Source organism: Zalophus californianus, chromosome 2, assembly GCF_009762305.2.
Source record: "Zalophus californianus isolate mZalCal1 chromosome 2, mZalCal1.pri.v2, whole genome shotgun sequence".
NCBI classification, from domain to species: domain Eukaryota; kingdom Metazoa; phylum Chordata; class Mammalia; order Carnivora; family Otariidae; genus Zalophus; species Zalophus californianus.
In genome coordinates, this window is record NC_045596.1 from 84,513,222 (window position 1) to 84,537,933 (window position 24,712).

The 24,712-nt window shown below is 35.8% G+C and overlaps 1 protein-coding gene across 5 annotated transcripts in view; it reads right to left on the reverse strand.

The window, feature by feature from the left end:
* The window catches only part of SLC9B1 (solute carrier family 9 member B1), a 66,296-nt gene that overhangs the window by 38,028 nt on the left and 3,556 nt on the right, over positions 1–24,712 (reverse strand). For 2 of the 5 annotated variants that reach the window (XM_027598514.1, XM_027598516.1), the window contains 3 exons: positions 20,164–20,259; positions 7,182–7,251; positions 5,305–5,443 (listed from right to left, as the gene is read on the reverse strand). In XM_027598514.1, coding sequence (XP_027454315.1) covers positions 5,305–5,443; positions 7,182–7,251; positions 20,164–20,243 — 289 coding nt within the window. In that variant the 5' untranslated portion in view covers positions 20,244–20,259. The remainder of the gene's footprint in view (positions 1–5,304; positions 5,444–7,181; positions 7,252–20,163; positions 20,260–24,712) is intronic. The other 3 variants (XM_027598517.1, XM_027598518.1, XM_027598519.1) reach the window with 2 other exon arrangements.

Sequence of the window (24,712 nt, forward strand, 5' to 3'; positions counted from 1 at the left end):
ATTCAATTAGCCAGCATATAGTACATCATTAGTTTTTGATGTAGTGTTCAACGATTCATTAGTTGCGTATAACACCCAGTGCTCATCACAATATGTGCTCTCCTTAATACCCATCACCCGGTTACCCCATCCCCCGATCCCCCTCCCTTCTGTAACCCTCAGTTTGGTTCCTAGGGTCTAGAGTCTCTCATGGTTTGTCTAGGTTTTTTGATACACTCTGACAATCTGTCTTTTATTGGTGTGTTTAACCACTGACCTCTAACTATCAATATAGTTAGATTAATAGCCACCATGTTTGTTACTGTTCACTATTTATTGCCCCTATTTTTTGTTTCTATTTTTTGTCTTCCATTCTTTTTTACCCTTTGTGCCAATTAACTGATCATTTTATATGCTTCCATTTTCTCTCCTTTCTTAGCATATCAGTTATACTTATCTTTTCATTTTCTTTTTAGGGGTTGCCCTAGAGTTTGTAATATACATTTTCAACTAATCCAAGTCCATTTTCAAATAACACTACCACTTCATGGGTAGTGCAAGTACCTTATAAAAACAAAATATTCCTAATTCCTTCTTCCTGTTTCTTGAATCATTGCTTTCATTCATTTCACTTATGTATTAGCTATAATCAGTGAATATATTTTTGCTATTATTGTGAACTGTTATCTGTTCAATCATTTAAGAATATTAAAAACATGTTCTTGTTTTACCATCACTTATTCCTTCTCTGATGCTCTTCCTTCTTTATGTAAATCTGGGTTTCTGACCTACATAATTTTTTTCTCTCTGAAGAATTTCTTCTAACATTTTGCAAGGCAGATTTACTGGTTTGATTTTTGTTGGTCTGAGAAACTCTTTTTCTCCTTCACTTTTCTTTTTTAATTTGGGGGTGAGGGACAGAGGAAGAGAGAGAGAGAAAGAATCTTAAGCAGGCTCCATGCCCAGCACGGAGCCTGATGTGAGGCTCAATCTCACAACCCTGAGATCATGACCTCAGATAAAAAAATCAGACACTTAACGGACTGAGCCACCCGGGAATCCCTCTTCTAAACTTTTGAATGATGATTTTGTAGCGTACAGAATTTTAGGCTGGTGTGTTGTTGTTTTTGTCTCAACACTTTAAATACTTCATTTCACTTTCTTTTTGCTTGCATTGTTTCTGCAGATAAGTCAGATATAATTTTTATCTTTGCTACCCTATCAGTAAAGTGTTATTTCCTCCTCTGGCTTCTTTCAAGATTTTTAAAAATCTTTGATTTCCTGTAGGTTGAATATGATATACTCAGGTGTAGTATTTTTGTTTGTTTTTTGGTATTTATCCTGCTTGGAATTCTCTGAGCTTCCTGGATCTGTGGTTTTCTGTCTGACATTAATTTGGGGGAAATTCTCACCACTATTGTTTTAAATATTTCTTTAGCTGCTTTTTCTCTTCTTTTCTGCTATTCCCATTACTTTTATTTTAAGATTTTATTTATTTATTTGACACAGAGAGAGAGATAGTGAGAGCAGGAACACAAGCAGGGGGAGTGGGAGAGGGAGAAGCAGGCTTCCTGCTGAGAGGAGAGCTGATGTGGGACTCAATCCCAGGACCTGGGATCATGACCTGAGCTGAAGGCAGACGCTTAATGACTGAGCCACCCAGGTGCCCCATTCCCAATACGTTTTATAGTTGTCCCACAGTTCTTGTATATTCTGTTCCTTTTTTTCATTCTTTTCTTCCTCCTTACTTTTCAGCATTGGAAGTTCCTATTGACAGATCCACAAGCTCAAGAGATTCTTTCAGCAGCTCTGTACAGTCTATTAATGAATCCATCAAAGACATGCATTTGAATAAGTGTTTTTTAATTTCTTTAGCATTTCTTCTCTCTGCTTATATTACCTTTCCATTCTTACATGTTTACTTTTCCATTGGAGCCCTAAGTATATTAGTCATAGTTGTTTTAAATTCACATTCTGATAATTCCAACATTCCTGCAATATCTGGGTCTAGTGATGCTTTGTCTCTTCAAACTGTGTATTGTTTTGTTTTGTTTTTTGCCTTTTAATACATCTTATATATTTTTGCTTAAAAGTGAATATATCATCCTAGGTAAAAAGACCTTTGGTAATATAGTGGTAAGTTGTGGGGGAAGGGGAAGACTTCTATAGCGTTCTGAATCAGTCTTTAGTGAGCCTGTGCTCCTGGGCTGTGAACCTCACAAGTGCCTCTCAGTATTTTTTTTTTTCCTACCCCATTAGGTTTTATAAGATGGCTAGTGGAGGTTATATAGAGGGGGCAAGTGTTGGTTATTTCTCCTTTCCCACGTCAGTTTGGTTCTGATAAAATCCCCATAGGTTAGGTTCTGATAAAACAGTTTCTCTTTAGGGAAGGTATTCTTAAGAAGAGTAGAAAACTCTGGTATACTGCGTATAATTACTTCCCCCCCCCGCCCCCGCCAGATGGCTCCTGGAGGTAAAACTCAGAAAAGTATGTTTCCCACACCATGACTGGTCTACCCTCCCCCCCCCAGACTTGTCCACACTGAGTCTCTAGCCAATTTATCAATTACAATTTAGGTTTACCTACCCTAGTACTGGTTCCTGCAGAGGTTTCTACTCTGATAAGTTATGATTCTCTGTATCCACATACTGTGTCCAATTTTGGGGGCAGGTATTTGCCCTCTAACCTTACTTCTTTGGTGGAACTAAGAAGAGTTGTTAATTTTTCAGTTTGTTCAGCTTTTTAAATGTTAAGGTAGAGGGATGATGCTGGACCAGAAATTGGAAGTGTCTGGGATATTATTTTTGAGTCCTAAACTTTCAAGACTGCTTACTTCATAACAATGATGATAAGATTTTAATGGAGAAATTCTGGCCCTAAGATTATGTGAAAATCATAGTTGGATGTATAATAAAGCTTTCCGTTTTTTATTTAAAGGAAAAACAACTTTATGAAAATAGTTATAAAGTACGTTTTATTGAAAATAAAGTATCTTTATTGAAAGTAAACTTAAAAGAAACAAAAAAGGAATAATAGCCTAAAACCCAGACCTATTCCCCTAGAATATCTATTTCTTTGGAACTAGGCAAGCTATCACCTGAGTCAAAAACATAAATAGTGTGATTAAAAGTGATGAGACTGATTTCTACATGTGGTTGAGAGTTTAGATTTCTTACTAAATTAACTTATATGCACTATGGGATTGGTGAATTAAATATGATTTATAGAGAAACTGTAGCTCTATCTCCATTATCTAGAACATATGCTATTATCTAGAGAATATGTTTTAAGAGTTTCTTTAGTGAATGTAGGGTGTATGGGTGTGTGTGTGTGAGAGAGAGACAGAGATAAGACACAGACAGACAGATGGAGATGGAGACAGAGAGACAGAGACAGAAAAAGAGAATACAAGGATATACACCCCCCAAGATAGAAACATGGAAGCTCCTTTTCCTATAAATTTCTCTAAATTTGAAAAATCAAAAATGAAAGAAAACAAAGGGGAAAACCAGTTAGAGAACCAAGTATGTTTATAGTATCAATACTCATGTTATAAAACTCCTAAATTAGTTTCTGAGCAAACTGCAGTTCTCAATCTCAGTGGATAATCTTTTGTGACCAATACATTTTCCTCTCCTCACAGGCCCTGACCCCACTCCTAACAATTGCTGTATAGACAATGCCCACTATATAGAAAGTGGGAATTGTGCATGTAAGATCTATGTGTAGACATTATATTTACAAAGGAGTCCAATCACTTTACACTGTCAGATGTTCAAGTTCAGCTTTAGAACCTTAAAAATATTGATGTTAATTAAAAAGTAACTTTTACTAAAGGAAAAATCAATTAATAAAATTTGGTTTCAAAAGTTTAAAGTTAGCAAGCAGCAAATGGAGCAAAATTTTAGGGGTGCCTGAGGGCTCAGTCGGTCACAAGTGTCCAGCTCTTGGTTTCTGCTCAGGTCATGAGGTCACGAGATCAAGTCCTGCATCAGGCTTTGCACTCAGTGCAGAGTCAGCTTGAGACTTTCTCTCTCCCTTTTCCTCTTCCCCTCCCCCAGCTTGCACATGTGCACTCTTGCTCTCCCTCTCGATAAATAAAAATCTTAAAAAAAAAGAAAAGAAAATTTTAAAACTTCAGTTACTTATCCCTCATCATATTTTAAACTAAATTTTGTTCTCCATAGGCTCTATATTTCTGGAGGCCCAAATCTCTCTAAGTTAAATCATATAGAATATCTAGAAAAAAATCAAGAAAATCTTTTATTAATATTAGGTGACAACTTATAAATACATGATATTGACATGCTTTAAAATTTTAATGGTAAAACATTATATACAATTCTTTACAAGGCAGCAGCTTTTTAAAAATTTGGGTCTTAATTTTATTAAGAACCTTAATATTGCCAGGAGTATAATGTTCTTTTCAGCTGGCTTAAAACTAAATATCAGGGGTGCCTGGGTGGCTCAGTTGGTTAAGTGTCCAACTGGTGATTTTGGCTCAGGTCATGATCTCATGGGTTGTGAGACTGAGCCCCACACTGGGCCCTGGGTTCTGTGGAAAGTCTGCTTCAGATTCTCTCCCTCTGCTCCTCCCCCCACTCACACTCACACTCTCTCTCTAAAAATAAATCTTAAAAAAACTAAATATCAAAAGTGGCTTTAAGTAAAAATCTTTAATCAATGCCCGTTCTTTGTCTTTCTTTCCCTTTCCCTTTCCTTCCTTCCTTCCTTCTCTCTCTCTTTCTTTCTTTCTTTCTTGTAGAATCCACACCCAACGTGGGGCTTGAACTCACAACCCTGAGATCAAGAGTCGGATACTGTACTGACTGAGTCAGCCAGGTGCCTCTTAATCAATGCTGTTTCTAATCCCCAAGATTTAATATAAGAAGTCATGAAAAACATTAAAATATGAATCTTTTAAACAAATATTATTAGTTTTTGACAGAGTTAAGGAAATATTTCCTCTTTGTCCACATATTGCTTGTAATAAGAGCTGAAGTATATAGCTGAAGTATACATCAAATTAATAGACTTAGCAGTGGCCTTGTTGGTTTATGTTTTACCATTTATCAAATATAGGGGCAGCTGGGTGGCTTAGTCAGTTAAGTGTCTGCCTTAGGCTCGATCATGATCCCAGGGTCCTGGGATCGAGCCCCACATCGGGCTCCTTGCTTAGCAGGGAGACTGCTTCTCCCTCTCCCTCTGCTGCTCCCCCTGCTGTGCTCTCTCTCTGTCAAATAAATGAATAAACTCTTTAAAAATATATATTTATCAAATATATCTCTCATTTTCTCTCCACTTACATTTCTTATTTCACATACCATTTGTAATAAGTTTATTCAATTTTCCTTGTAGGGGACAAGAATACTTCTTTTCCATCTGTGGTTTTTTTTCCTCTGTTTTTGACAAGACAGTTTCCTTAGTTTCTTCATGTTCACTAATACTACTATCTTTGAGGATCTGAAGTAAAGCAAGGAAATCTTTTAAGAAATATACTTTTCATACAATTTTATGAACGTAAAAAACCACCAAATCTCATAATTAAATTCAGATTATTACTGTCACCATGAAGAATTACACGTATAAAAGAATATTCATGCACTATATCATTACGTATTTGAGGATGTCACAGGAATGCATTTTGTAGAGCACCTTGATTTAGCTTTTATAGACTTGAGCCCCTGCTATTTTCATTTGTGATTTATGCAAACTGAATAAGTGAGCCTATAGTGTAGGCAGAATAATTAAAAGTGTTCCTCTTCAGTCTTACTCCCAAAGATTATTCAATAAAACTTATGTAGAATGAAAATACAACTAAGTTGGAAAGGAGGTGAAATATAATTTTACTTGGACTCATTTCATTTGAAAAATTATATAACTGGAAAAATGAGAAAAACAGATCAAACTTTCAGAAATTTAAGGTTCATGCTCCCACTATTAACTATAGATAACACCCTTAGGTAGTTCATGGGTTAGCTGCATCTTCCAAGCTTTTAATGGTGGTTAGTCTAATTATAAAACTGCTGATTTAGAAAAAAAAAAGACCATTTTAGTTGGTGAGAATATTGAGAGGTTTCTCCCAAGGTAAACGAAACAAAAAATAAAAAAAACAAAACAGAGCAGGGTTAACCTTGAAATAGAAATCTTCAAATTTGTCTTATTGCCATCATGGTTTGTGTGTGTGTGTGTGTGTGTGTGTGTGTGTGTGTGTGCATGTATGCATGTGTACACACAGGCCAACACTTTGAGTGTATTGATAATACTTTGAGTGCAGTGGAGAGAGAACATTGCATTGTCACAAGAAATGGTAACAAGGGATAGAGGAAGGGACAGATTAAGGAAGTGAAGAGGAAATATTTAATGACCAGGGAGGCAAAGGCACCACAGCAGCTGATGTAAATGAATTATGTAATTATTTTAATATCAAAGTTCTTTAAATCTGATCATGATTAATTTGCTGGAGTTCTGGTATAGAGACTTTTGTGGGAAGTCTGTCACTATACAAAAGGACTAAGGTAAAGACACAAAGATGAATTTTGATTAGTGTGGGTAAAAGGTCTTATGAGGTAAGACCATATTATTTTAAGTTTTATTATTTCAGAATTTATAATAAATTGACATAGACTAGGATGAAGTCTTTACAGACAAATAACTTGAATCAATGGTGGATCTTTTAAATATTTAAAAGAAGAAATTTTGGGCCCTTCAGAACTATAGAAACCTCTATTTTAAAAAGTAACAATTTTTAAAAAAGTAAACAATTTATAATTCTAATTATGAGCAATTATTACTCAGTAAAACTAGACCAACAGAAGGTCTATGACTTACTCTGTACACTTGGAAAAATAAAAACTTGGTTCTTTTCAAATATATAGCACATTTTAATTAATTTGTCTTTACCTCTTGTAGTCTAAATTACTGAGTTTTTCCTAGATATGGCAAGAAATAATAAGCTGTATTTCCATTATTCCTGAAATCTGTTCTCTTTATTCCAAAATAATCATTAGTCGTCCCTTTCCATCTTTTTATTCCTTTTGCTCATTTCTTAGTACTTATTTAAATTAGTTATTTTTAAATGACCACTTCTCGTTTTTTAACCAGACATATAATAGAAACCTAATAAGTAAACTTGAAAAATAAATTTTAAGATCAGATTGATTTTTATGTCGTATATTACAAAATAGTTTTAGGTTTTTACCTGAGGAGTTGTAGATGATGGGGTGTTTTTATCCTCCAGATGTTCATTTTGTGATTCTGTGGTGTACATGCTAATATTTAAAAGAAAAATAATTTGAGTAAAATAGTACTATAAATCCATCTGAAACAAACATGGTTAAGTGGGATTAATTTTTTAATGATTTTTAATCAGAAAGTTGTATCACAGTCAAGTCAGATATCTTTATAGTTAACACAGCTCCAAATATTCATTGTAAAGTTAAGAAGCAAAATCATGTACATATGTTTTAAAAACCATTACAACACAGAAATTTAATACTTCTCAGTAGTTCATAATGGTGGGTCGTATCTTAAAAGCATGTATCAGAAAACTCAATTCTTTATTTGATTTACTCTATCTTCAGTCACATTCCTGTCAGAAGAGAGTCCAAAATTTTTTTAAATTAAATATGATCAACTACATTAATACCTACATCTGTAAATTACTGATATATACTGTCTTTATATGTGGTCCATTTGAAAGATCCATGGATCCAACATTTAAACAAAATAAAATAAATTTTATTTTGAATAACAATGAAATAGAAAAAAGAATGAAATAGGACCACATCAGGAGAAGAATTAGGTCTGGAAACTTATTTTAAAATATCTATTGTTTCTCCTTTCTCTGTGATTTTTGCTGCCTTTGAGTGTAGGAAGAGTATCTGCCATAAAAATATCTTTCAATTCTTGAGTTACTGTAGAGGACAAAATTAAAAACTTTAAGTCTGAATTTTTAGGTACTTGATAAGACCAAACCCCACAGTATTTCAAGTATCCATATTTTTTTTAAAAAGGCAAGCAATTTTAATAATTAAAAATTTTAATGAAAAGGATCATTAACATTTGAGTACCTACCACATATGCTAGGTGCTTTACATATACTGCCTCATTTTAATGAAGTAAAATATTAGTGTGTAAAATCCTATAAGGGATCATAACTAATTTATGACTTAAAACAGAAAATAACATTTATTTTTAAAATCTGATGAAAAAATATATCTCTAAGTCCCTTTAAAGTAAAATTCCATTTTAATTAAAGGGAATATAAAAACTATTTGGTCATTAGAATGACAACCTGTCATTAACTGTTAGACTAGAAGTTAAAAGTGAGTAAGCTCTATGAACAAGGAGGGTGAGTAAAATCACCTAAGCTGTGTCAAGTTCTGAAAGGATAGGCTGAGGGCTAGAACCATTAAAAAATTTGAGCTGTAGTGCACAAGAGTTGTGAGGTCAGGACACAAAGTCCATCCACACAGTAATTATTGAATGTCTATTCTTCTGGGCTCTGAAGATAAAGCAGCAAAACAAAATGAAACAAGTGTAGGTTTATGCTCTCATGGAGCTTATATTTTTGTTGGGAGGAAGAGGAAGACAATAAACAGTATTTTCAGATTGTGATTAAGTACTGGAGAAAATAAACCTGGAAGATGTTACAGTGATCAAGGTGACATTTAAGCTGTGACCTAACTAAGGAGAAACTGAGTCATAACTAGGCAGATAGACAGGAACAGGAAAACATAACACCAAGAAACCAGGCAGCATCTTTTAAAATCTACAGCTATGTTGGGGCACCTGGGTGACTCAGTCGGTTGAACCTCCAATTCTTGGTTTTGGCTCGGGTTGTGATCTCAGGGTTGTGAAATTGAACCCTGAGTGGGGCTCCATGCTCAGCACAGAGTCTGCTTAAGATGGTCTCTCCCTCTGCTCCTCCCCCTGCCCTTACCCTCTCTCTTTCTCTAAAAATCAATAAATAAATCTAAAAAAAAAAAATATCTACAGCTAGGCCATGGTTAGGATAGCAGGACTTGGAATCCAGGCAAGCAGACCATGCAATAGAACTTCAAAACCTAGAGAAGGAGTCTGAACAATAAATGTACATGTTAGCAGCTATGAGAGAAATTTGATACTGTGTCTAGTGATATTCATGTCTGACAACTACTCAATACTCTCTTTACATATCAGCCAAGAGAGGAATTGGTAGGTAGTATGCATAGTAACTAAAAGTAAGGACTTTGGAGCTGAGATAGAAATGTATTTCACTCTCCTCTTTATCTTTTAATAACTGTGAGAAGTGATTTATATTTGTAGGCCTCAATTTCTATACCTGTAATGATATAATATTGCTAAATTTATTGGTTATTGTGAAGATTAAATGATATAATAGCTGATACAATCTGGATTATGTGAAGCACTTAACATGAATCATTTCCACAACACTATGAGTTGTTATTCTCATTTTATAGAAGTTGAAACTGAGACCCATGAAGGGTAAGCGGTTTTCCCAAAGTCACACAGTTAGCAAGTGGCATAGCTGCAATTTGAACCAAATACTCTTTAGCACTATTTAAATCCTTGTTAACCTTGGTATCATCTTTCTCCTTTTAGTTATTCTGGAGATGTTCCATTGTGGATTTAAGTTGCATTTTCATGGTGACTAACAGTATTTTCACATATTTATTGGCCATTTGAATATTTTCTTTAGTAAAGTGTTCAAATCTCTTGCCCATTTAAAAAAATATATTGGCAGACTTTTACTGATTTTTTTTTTAGTTCTTTATGTATTCCAGAATCAAATCTTTTATTAGATATATAAATAGCCAATATTGTCTCCTTCTCTGTGGCTTGCCTTTTCACACTGATGATGTCTTTGAATGAACAGAAATTTTTATTTTAGTCTAATTTGTCTTTTTTCTTTATAATTAGATTTTTATTGTTTTATGTCTTTGCCAACCCTGAAATCAGAAGGTATTCTCCTATATATTTTTCTAGAAGCGTTAATGTTTTGTCTTTCACATTTAAGTCTATGATCCATCTGGAATTGATTTTTATGTATGGTGTGAGAAGAGATAAAAATTCATTTTTCTCATATCAATATCAAATTGACTCAGCATCATTTATTAAAAAGTTCATCCTTGGGGCACCTGGGTGGCTTAGTCGTTAAGCATCTGCCTTCGGCTCAGGTCATGATCCCAGGGTCCTGGGATCCAGCCCCGCATTGGGCTCCCTGCTCTGTGGGGAGCCTGCTTCTCCCTCTCCCATTCCCCCTGCTTGTGTTCCCTCTCTCGCTGTCTCTCTCTGTCAAATAAATAAATACAATCTTTAAAAAAAAAAATCATCCTTTACCCATTGCATTCAGTGTCACCTTTGTTGTAAATCAGGTGACCACATATATGTGAATTTATTTTTGGATTTTCTTCTGTTCTGCTGACCTATTTGTCTATCCTTATGCCAACACTACACTAGTACTTATATAATAGGAATTGCTACCAAGTGTTTTAAGTTCTCCAGTTTTGTTCTCCTTCAGATTGGGATAAAATTAAAAAAAAAAAAAGGATTGACTCTTTATCTCTTTGTATTTCCACATAAATTTTAGAATAAGGTTGTCTGTTCATACACACTCTTTCTCACTTTCTCTATCTGGTGGAATTTTGACTGAAATTGCATTGAATCTGTAGGTCAACTTGGGGAGAACTGACATCTTAACAGTAGTGAGTCTTTTTTTTTTTTTTTTAGATTTTTATTTATTTATTTGACAGAGAGAGACACAGCGAGAGAGGAAACACAAGCAGGGGGAGTGGGAGACGGAGAAGCAGGCTTTCCGCGGAGCAGGGAGCCCAATGCGGGGCTTGATCCCAGGACTCTGGGATCACGACCTGAGCCGAAGGCAGACGCTTAACGACTGAGCCACCCAGGCGCCCAGTAGTGAGTCTTTTAATCCTTGAACATTGTATGTATCTCTTCATGTATTTAGATTTTCTTTAGTTTACCTTAGTAATGTTTATAGTTTTCAGTGTAGAGGTCTTACATAGCTTTCATTAGCCTTATTTCTAGGTAGTGATGTTTTTTGGGATGTACCAAACAGTATCATTTAAAAAAATTATTACTTGTTTTTTGCTGGTATACAGAAATACAGGTAATTTTTATTTATTTACTTTATATCTAGGCCTTGATAAATTCACTTTATTCTAATGATTCTTTTGGATTTTTCTAAGTACACAAGCACGCAGTCGGCAAATATGTTTTATTTCTTCCTTTCTAAATTTTATATATTTTATCTTTTTCTTTCTTTATGGCACTAGTTGTAACCTGTCTTTACAGTTGTTTTATATCCATGTTGACCTTGGTATTGTCTGTCCTCAGTATTTGTTTTAATATAGATCTGTTGGCAATAAATTCTTTCATTATTTGTTTGCCTTAAATGTCTTTATTTCACCTTCACTTTTGAAAGGGATTCTCATTGAATACAGAATTCCATATTAGATTTTCTTTAAGAATTTTAAAGATGTTCCACTGTATTCTGGCTCCCATAATTTCTGTTGAGACTTTAACTGTCATTTTTACCATGGCTCCTTTGAAGATAATATGTCTTTGGCTGATATTAATCATAGTCATTAAAAAACTTTTCTTCATTGTGGTAAAATATATAGAACAAAAAACTTACCATTTTAAAGTATACAGTTCACTGGAATCAAGTACATTCATATTATTAAGCAACCATCACTGCTATCATTTCCAGAACTTTATTATCCCAAACTGAAACTTTGTATCCAACTCCCTATTAAACAACTCCCCATTCTCTCTTCTCCTAACTTCCTGGCAACCACATTCTACTTTCCATCTTTATGAATTAAATTACCTTAAGTACCTCAGGTAAGTGGAATCTACAATATTTGTCCTTTTGCATCTGGTTTACTTCACTTAGTATGATATCTTCAAAATTCATTCATGTTGTAACATGCATCAGACTTTCCTTCCACTTTAAGGATAAATTAACACCCCATTGTATGTATATACCAAATTTTGTTTATCCGTTCATTCATTGATGGATATTTGTGTTGTTTCCACTTTTCGTCTATTGTGAATAATGCTGCTAAGAACATGGATGTACAGATATCTGTTCAAGTATCTGCCTTCAATTAATTTGGGTATGTACATAGAAGGAAAGCTGCTGGATCATATGGTAATTGTTTCATTTTTAGGGGAACTGCCATACTGTTTTCCACAGTGACTATGGTTATACCATCTTATATTCATACCAGCAATGCACAAGAGTTCTGATTTCTCTACATACTTGTCAGCACCTGTTACTTTGTTTTTCATAATAGCCAACCTAATGGGTATGAAATGGTATCTCATTGTGGTTTTCATTTCCATTTTCCTAATGATTATTGAGCATCTTTGAGCCCTTATTGGCAATTTGTGTATCTTTAGAAAAATGTCTGGTTTAATCCTTTGCCCAGGTTTTTTTTTTTCAGATTTTATTTATTTATTTGAGAGAGAGAGAGATCACAGAGGGAGAGGGGGAGAGAGGGGGAGAAGCAGACTCGCCGCTGAGCAGGGAGCCTGATGCGGGTCTCCATCCCAGGACCCAGAGATCATAACCCCAGCCGAAGGCAGATGCTTAACTGACAAGTCACCCAGGCACTCCTTTGCCCAGTTTTTAATTGGGTTATTTTTTGTTTTCAAGTCATCGAGTTCTTTATATATTCTGGATATTAATCACTTACCTGATATATTATTTGCAAATATTTTCTCATTCTGTGGGTTGCCTTTTCTCTCTGTTGATGGTGTTTTTCAGCACACAAACGTTTTTAATTTTGATGTAGCCCATTGTATCTATTTCTTTTATTGCCTGTGCTTTGGCTATCTAATCAAAGAAATCATTGCCAAATCTAATATCATGAAGCTTTCCCCTATATTTTCTTCTAAGAGTTTCATAGTTTTAGTTCTTACAGTCATAGTCATTTTAACATCTTTGTCTGCTAACTGCTAACTAAAAATTCTGGGGCACCTTTGAGTCTGTTCCTATTTTCAGTTTTGTATCTTGACTTGTCATATAATATTGTCTAATAGCTAGCATGGCTAATAATTTTTATTGAGGGCGCCTGGGTGGCTCAGTTGGTTAAGCGACTGCCTTCGGCTCAGGTCATGATCCTGGAGTCCCGGGATCGAGTCCCGCATCGGACTCCCTGCTCAGCGGGGAGTCTGCTTCTCCCTCTGACCCTCTTCCCTCTCGTGCTCTCTATCTCTCATTCTCTCTCTCTCCTCAAATAAATAAATAAAATCTTAAAAAAAAATTCTTAAAAAAATAATTTTTATTGAAAGCCTGACATTGTGTATAAAATATAGTCTCTAGATGATACCTTCCACCAGAGAGAAATATTGGAGGGGGGGAGTGTTAATCATTAAGCAAATCAGAGACTGAGCTTGGTTGAGACAGCTTTACAACACTCAATTTACTGCAAATTGTCCCAACTCCTAGGGAATAGTTTTCTGAGAATTTTGCCTTGGATGATGTGTGTGTGTGTGGGGGGGGCATCATTATGGTGGCCTCACTTGTTTTTCACAGATCAGGATACCTTACCACTTCCCCTTGGTTCATTTCTTTTGTCCATGCTTTACTGTCCTAGAATAGCCGAATTAACTTCTCCACATGACATAGCTATAAATATAGGAATTGGGTGGGGCCAGAATCAGGCAGTCTGGTTCCAAAGCCTATACTCTTAAAATTAAAGTGCCTATAATATGTCAGACACCGTGCCACACATACACTAAATCTTTCACAAGGGTTTAGATGCTAACATTTAGGAAATGGCCATAATAAATCTATTTTGAAATAGAACTTTTTGGCTTTTCCATTTTAGAAGAGGAAACTATTAAAAATAAGGGCCTTAGAACTTCAAAATAAAGTATAAATAATGAGGGGCACCTGGGTGGCTCAGCTGGTTAAGCATCTGACTCTTGATTTTGGCTCAGGTCATGATCTCAGGGTCCTGGGATCAGCCCTATGTTGGGCTCTGCACTCAGTGTGGAGTCTGCTTGAGGATTCCCTCCGCCCGTCCCCCTGCTTGCACTCTCTCTCTTTAAAATAAGTAAATCTTTACAAAAATAAAGTATAAATAATGAGTAAGTTATAGAAGGCTAACATAATTTAGAAATAGCTCATTGGAAGTCAATTATAAAAGTGTTAAGATCCCTAGCCATCATTTCATTGCCTGGGATCCAGCCTTCTACATGCCCCACACCTCCCAACCCCTTTCACTGAGTAATACAGAACTTCTGCTAGACTATTATCAAACTCTCAGCCTCTTATATTCTCCACCTATTTTCAGAGCATTCTCTCAAATTCTGTGTTCTATCTGAACCAAGCCCTTCCCTTAAGGACACTGCTTCCCCTATAGTTCTTACATTCTAGCTGTTTATTTGCTAGCACTCCTTCTGACACCCTACTGCTATTTCTAAACATTATTTTAAAAAAACCTTGCTTCTTTGAGCTTGTATAACTTGACAATATCACCTTCTCCCTCTTCTAGTCATTGTCATTTACTGACTTCATCTTGGTCCCTTTCCATTATTTACCAAAGGCATGATGAGCCCCTGACCCCAAATTTGTAATGTTTGTGAGTCTTAAACATAAACTAATAATGTTAGTTTTATATTTGGTTCCTCAGTTCTTTACTTCCTTTCCAATAAAGAAATGTCCATGCTAGACCCTTCCATCATCTGAAATGTTCTATAACCAATAATTACTAATTCAAACATCTACCTTTAAAAATACTTTATCTTCCTTCAGTTTGCTTGTTCAATTACATTTGCTTCATCCCTTCCATTCTTCAACCTAATCAGGATGTGTAGTGGAATGATACCTTTAGCTCAAGCTTTTAGCCCTTTCCCTCATTACTTCCTTTTGTATTCAATGTGTGATCTATCATCTCCAAAATATTACCAATATCCTATATTCTCTCGAAATATGGTTATTGTTGTTGCACCTTTCTAGAAAAACCTTGATCCTGGGGCGCCTGGGTGGCTCAGTTGGTTAAGCGACTACCTTCAGTTCAGGTCATGATCCTGGAGTCCCAGGATCGAGTCCCACATCGGGCTTCCCGCTCAGCGGGGAGTCTGCTTCTCCCTCTGACCTTCCCCTGTCTTGTGCTATCTCATTCTCTCTCTCAAATAAATAAATAAAATATTAAAAAAAATAGAAAAACCTTGATCCTGCACCAACACTATTATCCCATTTTTTCATTCACTTAACTGAGCCATAGAAAGCTACACTAGAGTAACCTGGGATCATTATAAATTCATAACCAACAGCCTCCAGTAGGCCTTTAAAATGTACCAATCCTAAACATTCTCTGTCAATTCACTTTCCCCAACAAATATTCCAACGCTTTTCCACTCTTCTCAAATCACAGATCCTCCACATATTCCCCTTCATTCTCAGTAGATAACCTTCCCTCCCTTTTCCACATAAAAATCTATCTTCCTCTCTTTCTTCTTACATTAAAGAAAGTGTCTTTCCTCCTAAGGCAATCAGAGCACTTGTATAAATGATTCTTCTCTGCCTGTACCAACTATCTCTCCCCTCATACTTCCTTTTAACTAGATCCTTCCCAATGATTTTTAAATGAGTTCATCTTAAAAGTTTCCCAGAAACTCACATGCCCATTCAGTTATTGCCCCATCTGTCTCTGTTCCTTTACCAATAAATGTTTCAGAGAGTTGGCAATTCTCATAGTCTCTTTTTTCCCATAAACTGCTCACCCCTCATTGTTCTCTAGTTGAAGATTCTATTCCCTTCACACTAAAAAAATAGTCCTAGCAAAGTCATAATTAATCTCCAAGTGATCATATGGCATGATAAAACATTCTTCTTTTGGCTCTTGTTAAACCACTCTCTCATACCCACCCTGCCCCTCATTTTTCTTCTTATTCCTTCCCTGTCTCCTACAGGTTCAAACTTTTCAATTGCTAAACGCTGGGGATCCTGAAGTTTCCATCTTTCAATTCTCCACCAGTTCACTGGTTGAGTGCCCTAATAATCCTCACTGGCTTTAGAATAAAGACAAGAATATTTAACATGATTGTCTTAGTTCAGATTACCATAACAAAGTATCACAGACGGGGTGGTTTATAAATAGAATTCCTCATAATACTGGAGGTTGCACATCCAAAATCAGGGTCCCAGCGAGTAGGGCTGAAAGTCTTCTGGGTTAAGACTGCAACTTCTTGTTGTATCCTCACATGGCAAAAAGAGAGGCAGAGAACTCTCTGGGATTGCTTTTATAAGGGTACTAATCCCTTTATAAGGGACCTACCCTCATGGACCTTCCAAAGGTCCCACCTCCTAATACCCCATCACACTGGGTGTTAAGATTTCAACATACAAATTTTTGGGGGTGGGCACAAACATTCAGTCCATTGCAATGACCTACAGGATTCTGCACGATGTGGTCCCTGGTTCCCTCTCTAGCCTAATTTCATACCATTCCCCATCCATTTTTTTTTTTCCCACTCTTAGCCATTCTGATGTTCTTTCAGTTCCTTAAAATTGCCAGGTTCCTTCTGCAGGGCTTAACACTTGCTTTTCTCTCTAATTTGAAACACTCTTACCACTACTCTCCCCTATATTTGGTTAATTCCTGTTCATCCCTCAGCTCAAGGGCCATATCCTCAGAGAAATATTTATGACATCACTTCTGCCCCTAGGCTAAGTCAGGTCTCATTTTTATATGCAGTTATAGAATCTAGATCATTTTCTTCAAGAACAATTATCAGTTTGTAATTATGTATCCATTAGAGTGATTGTTCAATGTTCTGAATTAGACTGTAGACTCCATAATATTGTCTCACTGGTTCTTGAGGCTATGTTCATTTTATTTTTCAATCTTTTTTTCCATTCTGTTCTTCATATCAGACAATTTCTATTTATCTATCAAGTTCACCGATTCTTTCCTCATTCATTTCCATTCTGTTGTTGAATCTATCCAGTGAATTTTTATTTCAGATATTGTATTTTTTAGTTCAAAATTTTTTACTTGCTTCTTTACTGTTTCTATTTTTCTGCTGTGAATGTGTATCTTCCCATTCATTACAATTATACTTCTCTTTACCACATGAAACAGTTATAATAGCTGCTTTAATATCTTTGCTAATTCCAGTATCTGTGCCATTTGGGGTTGACATTTATTGATTTTCTTTTCTTATAAGACATTCATTTCCTAGTTCTTTATATGTTAAGTACTTTTGGAGTATATCCTTGACATTTTGTTGTGTAGACTCTGGGTCTTGTTAAAATCCTCTGAAGAATACTTAAAATTTTTATTTCAGTAGGTTATCAACTTGGTTAGGTGCAGAGGATAAGCTCTCTCTTACCTTCTGAGGGCACTGCTTTCAAAGACCGCTATGCTGTCTTTGGTCTGTCTCATGTGTGAGCCACTCAGGGGTTAGTCTGTGATTTGGGCAGTGTTTTCCCCCCATTTAATTTTAAGATTTTTATCTTACTTTAGTTCTTCAAGCCATTGCTATGCTGCCTTAGGCCTGTGTCATGCATGCAGTTGGAGATGACCCAAAGCACCTGGGTGGGTTCATATGCAGAACTAAGGAAACTCATTCTCCAGTTTTTTCCTCTCCTAAATCTGTACGCTGCTATACCTCTCAAGGTCTTTTTTACTGATTTCTCTGGTCAGAAGATGGGGTTATTCTCTGAGTTGTAGTTGCCCATAATGTCATTAATAGGACCTGCCCTTGGGGAAAAACCACAAAAGGAAAACCACAACAAGGATTCCTCATGCTCTCTTTAAACTATAGAGTCCATTTTCCCACATCTTCAGGCCATAAAAATAGGTCTTCTACTATAGTTTTGGCTTCCTGTGCTGTCCTTGCATGGTTTTATGACCGGAGCCTGTCTTCAGGTCAAACCTGCAAAAGAAATTCAGTCTTGTAGTTTTGACTCTCCTTCACAATCCACTTGCTTTTGTTTACTTTTTGATCTTCAGGTAGTTGTTCTTCACATTTTGTCTAGAGTTTTTGATTGTGAGCAGTAAAAAAAGAGGTCGCAGTGGACCTATTACAGCTTGGAGGGAACTGGAAGGCTGGGTGCTCCACGAGAGGAGGGACAATATCCGGTTTTATCCTTGGTCTACATGTGGTAGGCACTCAATAAATATTTATGAAATAAATATGGAATGAACTGAGAATTTTAAAATGCCAGATACTCAAGATGACAACAAAAACAAAAACATTTCTGCATGTTAACAAGAAAGGCATCTTTTGTAGAAGAGTAAGATATTCCAACACCAAGAATAGGTTTTACAAATACATTAAGAAAAAGGAAGTAAATTATAGAATGAATAAGGTCCTTAATGATTATGCTGCAAATACAAACAAGAAATCAACAGGACAAATTAGAAAAAGATTCTCTTTCTTAGAAAAAAATTAAAGAGTGGAAGGTTTGAAGAATTAGGACCCTGGCTAAAGTAAGATTTTAAGATTTTTAAAGTATTTAAAAAGATTTTTGGTGCAAAAATGGAGGAAGATAAAGAGGAAGATCCAGATGCCTGAGTAATGTAGGGATCAGAAGCAGACTAGGCAGGATACATGAACCTTGGCTCTGTCTCCATTGCCCCCCTCTTTCTTTTTTAATACTCTGCCTATCTGCTTTCCTCTTTGCTCTAGATATCTCCTCTCCATTTTCCTTTGGACTACTTGCTTCCCCCCTGGAGATGTCTTTTTCTTATGTAATCAATTTTTAAAATGCTGATTTCCTTAATATAATACAAATTTTGTAATTTAAAGTGTAGATAAACTCATAAAATTTATCTTTTAATAAATTTTTAGGAGTCAATTTCTTGACAGAATAAATCTTGTCAACAGCTCTGTGCAATTATTTAAAATAAATTTGATATAAGCAAAAGCCTACCTGTATAAATCAGAATTGTGGTAATCCAGTGTCTAAGGATTATATAGACTATATCCTGTTAGGAGTCCTCTCATTATATGTCTGGATAACTGGCATAATGGAAAGAATGAGAGCTTTCAAATCAGAAATATATTAGTTGCATGATCTTGGGGAAATTATAGTATCTGGATATCTTTTAATGAGCATAATACTATCTACTTTTCTTACTTTGTGCTCACAGTTAGAGAAAGCAGAACGAAATTTGAGCCAATCAAATCTGATTTTACTAGACATTAGGGCATGATTTTCATATACTAACAAAAAAAGACTTCATAGTGGTTTATATTCTAGTATCTTTTATTTATGATCACCTCAGTTACATTTTTAATTTTAGGATGTAGTTATTTCAATAAGCTTCTTTTAAAAACATATTTATTTATTTTTTTGAGAGAGAACGAGAGTTGGGGGGGGGAGGGGCAGAGAATCCCAAGCAGACTCCATACTGAGCGTGGAGCATGAAGAGGGGCTAAACCTCACAACCCCGAGATCACGACCTGTGAACCCAACCAAGAGTGGGATGCTTAATGGACTGCGCCAACCAGGTGCCCCTCAATAAACTTCATAAAAATCCTTTTTGGAATAAGACAGAAATAAATAAATACATACTATATATCTTGCTATTATGGGGATAAAGTAAGAAGTTTGTACATTTCATAGCAAAAGCTATGGTATTCAACTGATAATTTTTATGGGGATGTTATCATATTGCTAAACTTTGCTTTTAAAGTAGTGGAAAATTTTGATGGATTTAAGAGGTTCTGGTTTTATTAGAATGTTTCTTTGATTGTAAATGTTAATGGACACAGTGTGGTATCAAAGAGTGGGAAATCTAAGCTTTCTGCTTTTAATCTGCTACATACTATTGAGTAAATTTCTTGTCATTTCACCTCCCTGTACCTCAATTCCAAACTTCTAAAATGAGGTAGAGAGGGAGGAGGTTAGATGATCTAAGGTTTTTATCAGTTTTAAGTCTATGCTTCTTTCTATTCACTTATGGACCTACTGAGAAACAGTGTGAGAGAATACCAACACATGTTGCTTGGGATCTACCTACACATCTTATATAAATATGTATATATGTGTATATGTATGTATATCACATAATAGAAACAATTTCTTGTCTTCCCTTGGTGTGTGTTCTTCTACTATATACTGTACTTTTGGGTTTATCATTTTGAAGCAATGTTCTGCAACGGCGACATCTAGTGACTATAACACCTACCAGCAAAATTTATGGCCAATTCTTAGTTCTTCAAATATGGATGATTCACTCTGCGGTTTAGCTAAATACTTTAAAATCATTCCTTATTTCTCTCCCCTACAGATTTAAAAAATATCAATTAAGTTTGATAGCAGCATTAATAATTGGATACATAATAAGGGAAATTTCTTTCAAAAATCATAATACTTAGAATTAAGTATAAACTATTCTAAGTGAGATTGCAACTTTTTTCCATCCATTGAAAGCAGAACTGGAATTTGAATTCAGGTGTGTTTTAATATGTAATCCATGCTCAGAGCCACTATGCATTACTGACACATAATTCTCATTTAACATATATTTATTAAATGAATGTTAGGTAAAGCATATGCATCAATATCTATTTATATGTATTGCTTTAGGATCTTTGGAGCTATTGTTATCTTGCATACAAAGAAGTTTTTCTGAGTGTACATCAAAGATCATCAAGTAAAAACTACAGTATAAGTCTTTCTGAACAAATGAATTTGAGAGCTGTATCTACAAAGAGAATATTCTTTATACAGAGCATTCAAATTAGAACAGGACTTTTTGTTTTGTTTTGTTTTTGTTTTTAAGATAATGACTAGCTGGCATTATTATTTAATCAGGACAATACAAATCTGGGCTAAACTAGTACTCCAATTCAAATTGACTTTGCCACTGTTAAAATTCCTATAGTATTTAGTATTTGTTCTCATTAATCAGATTTTATCTTGAATTTTTATTCTTTTCAGGTGCCTAGATCTTGTTTCCACAATAAGATGGTCAGGTATTCCAGGGTTCAGAGCATGTTCTATATCCTTGTCTTTCCCTTAGCCCCAACCATAATGGTTTTTCTCACCAAATAATAAAGTTACCAACAACTTACCCAAAATCTATGGTTTTCCACGATATGGCATCAAACTATCATGACTTTCTCTCTAGTTCTCTTGATTCTACATTTCAGTTACATTAAACTGTTAATTGTTCTCCCATGCATTTTTTGTTTTTTTGTTTTTTGTTTTTTTTTTTTTTGCTTATAATACTTTATCACTGCATCTCTTCTTTGTAAGTGAAATGTATTGCTTAAGGGTCATTCCAATATAACTTCCTGTAAGGCATAGCACAAAACTAGAAGTTGTCTTCCTTTTTTGAATTCTCACATCACTTTATCATTTGTCCTACCTTCATTCTAGCTCTCTGATTATCCTTTCTTGGTCTTCTTTTTCTCTATCCATCCTTTGAATGTTGGAGTTCCTCAGCATTCTTCCCTATGCCCTCTTCTCTTCTTACTCTACATACATTTCTTAAGAAATTTATTTTATACTTATGGCTCCAATTATGACCAATGTGCTGATGAGTCTGGCCTAGAGAAGCTCTGTTAAGTTTATTTTTTTAAATTTAATTTTATTATGTTTTGTTAATCACCATACATTACATCATTAGTTTTTGATGTAGTGTTCCATGATTCATTGTTTACGTATAACACCCAGTGCTCCATGCAATACGTGCCCTCTTTAATACCCATCACCAGGCTAACCCATGCCCCCCCCTCCTCCCCTCCAGAACCCTCAGTCTGTTTCACAGAGTCCATAGTCTCTCATGGTTTGTCTCCCCCTCCGATTTCATCCCCCCTCATTTTTCCCTTCCTACTATCTTCTTCTTCTTCTTTTTTTTAACATATAATGTATTATTTGTTTCAGAGGTACAGGTCTGTGATTCGTCTTACACAATTCACAGCGCTCACTATAGCACATACCCTCCCCAATGTCTATCACCCAGCCACCCCATCCCACCCACCCACCACTCCAGCAATCCTCAGTTTGTTTCCTGAGATTAAGAATTCCTCATATCAGTGAGATCACAGGATACATGTCTTTCTCTGATTGACTTATTTCGCTTAGCATAATACCCTCCAGTTCCATCCATGTCACTGCAAATGGCAAGAGTTCGTTTTTTTTTTGATGGCTACATAATATTCCATTGTATATATATACCACATCTTCTTTATCCATTCATCTGTTGATGGACATCTTGGCTCTTTCCATAGTTTGGCTATTGTGGACATTGCTGCTACAAACATTGGGGTGCATGTACCCCTTCGGATCACTACATTTGTATCTTTGGGGTAAATACCCAGGAGTGCAATTGCTGGGTCATATGGTAGCTCTATTTTCAACTTTTTGAGGAACCTCCACACTGTTTTCCAGAGTGGCTGCACCAGCTTGCATTCCCACCAACAGTGTAGGAGGGTTCCCCTTTCTCTGCATCCTCGCCGCTCTGTTGAGTTTCTAAATAGTGTATTTAAGTACTTACTGTATATCTCTACTTCATTGTCTTTACAAGCATCTTAAGCTCAATATATGCAGAACTGAACTCAAAACCTTCCCCCACTAAATCTATTCCTTCTTCAGAGAATTTCCTCTTTCAGAGAATGAAGCCACCATCTACCCTGTTGCTGAAATTAGAAACTGAGGAGTCATTCCTTCTCCTTCCCTGCTGATAGCCAGTGAGTTACTAAATAATGTTAATACAAGCTCCTAAATAATTGTAAACTTTGTCCACTTCTCTCGTTACAAATTGCCACTGCTCCAGTCCAGGCCATAAGCACCTTTTCCCATAAGCTCTGTAATGACCTTCCAACTGTTCTCCCTACCTCCAGTCTTGGGCGTCCCCTTGTAATGTCCACAAAGCAGCATCATCTAAAATGTAGCATGATTATTGCAACTTCCTAATGTTCCTCAATGGCTTCCCATAGAAGAAAAATGTCCAAACCCAAACTCAGCTTACGGAACTCACTTTAATAAGGGCTAAACTTGTCCATGCCTATCTCACTTTTTTACTTGGCTTTTTAAACATCAGCTATATTTTAGTTCTTTAAACCTGCCAAGCCTCATATCTCTGAGACTTTATACATTCTGTATACTGTCTTCCAACCCTACACTCCTGTTTTTTTGCACAACTAACTCTATATCACTTTAGAGATCCTTCCTTTAGAAGTTCCCTTTAGGATGCATCCTTATCATAGCATCCATCTCTTATCACAGCATTAGTGTATCTCACTAATACACTTGCTTGTTTAACTATCATCATTCTATTATTTGACAAATATTCAGTGAGACCCCACTATGTAACTGGTACTGTATTCATTCTCCTTTGTGCATAGAGTTTAGTCAATACAGGGCATTGTGGAAGCACATATAGTTTGTGCTTGGGAGAGGGCCAAAGAAATGCTATTTAGTGACTTGCATTTACCTACTAGATTAAATCAGTGCTGATTTCATAATCATTTCTGAGTTCTTTGAATTACCTAGATGGTAAGTAATTATCTAATCTCATTAACTGTTGAGTTTTGAACATATAAAAAAAAGTTTTTGAATTGTAAAAGGCCTCTAGCCAGCCATTACTTTCTACCTAGCAGTTTTTCTTTGATATCATTTTGGATATAATAGAGTATAAAAAGCAAAGAGACAAACTACTACAGTAAAAAATATGGGATTTATTGTCAGAACACTGTGGTTAATAATTCTACCACTTACTAGGTATGTGTCCTTGGTCAAGACCCTTAACCTCTCTGAGCCTCAGTTTCCTCATCTGAGAAAGGTAGTTATAAAATCAAATGAGATAAAATAAAAGCATAGCACAAAATGTAAAAGGCTACCCCAATGCTGTCTATTATTATTATTATTATTATTAGAGTAAATACAGATCAGGTCTCCCTATTACTGGTCATCCCAGTTCTACAGGCAACAGGATTTCCAAATTCATCCTTCATCTCCACTTTACTATTTAAGAGTTAGGGTTTTGCAATTTAATAAACACGTATCGATGGAAGTGGTTAAAAAAAAGCACCCCCCCCCCACAAATTTAACAAGTAAATATTAAGGGGATAAGAGAGAAACAAAGCAGCAGCCTATGAAAATCTAGAATTTGGATATATGGATCAAAAAAAAAATCAAGGCACTTTTTTTTTTTAATGTTAACTGGAAGGGTAGGTAGCACAAAAGAGTGATGCTGTAAGCCATTTATCAGTAAAATGGCAACCTACTGAGCTGGGAAGTCAGGATATCTGGATTCAAGAATTCACTTGGTCACTAACTTACCACTAATAACCAGGTAGCCAACCCTCCCAACAGTCTGGTCTTATGACTCCTTGGCTACTATGATCTTTTCCCTCACACTATCTCAGCTACCCACTCACAAGGCCACAAATCTCAAATGGGCACTTGATCCTGCCCAGCTATGCTACTGTGCTTCTCTAGTATTGCTATAGACTGAATATTTGTGTCCCCACAAAATTCATATGTTGAAATCCTAACCCCTAAGGTGATGGCATTAGGAGGTGGGGGTCTTTGGTATATGATTAGGTCATGAGGACAAACACTCATGAATGGGATTAGTTCCCTTAATAAGAGTTCCTGAGGGCTCCCTAATTCCTTCTGGCTATCTGTGAACCAGGACTAGGGCTCTCACCAGACCCTGAATCTGCCAGCACCTTGATCTTGGACTTCCCAGCCTCTAGAACTATGAGAAATGAAATTGTTTAGGG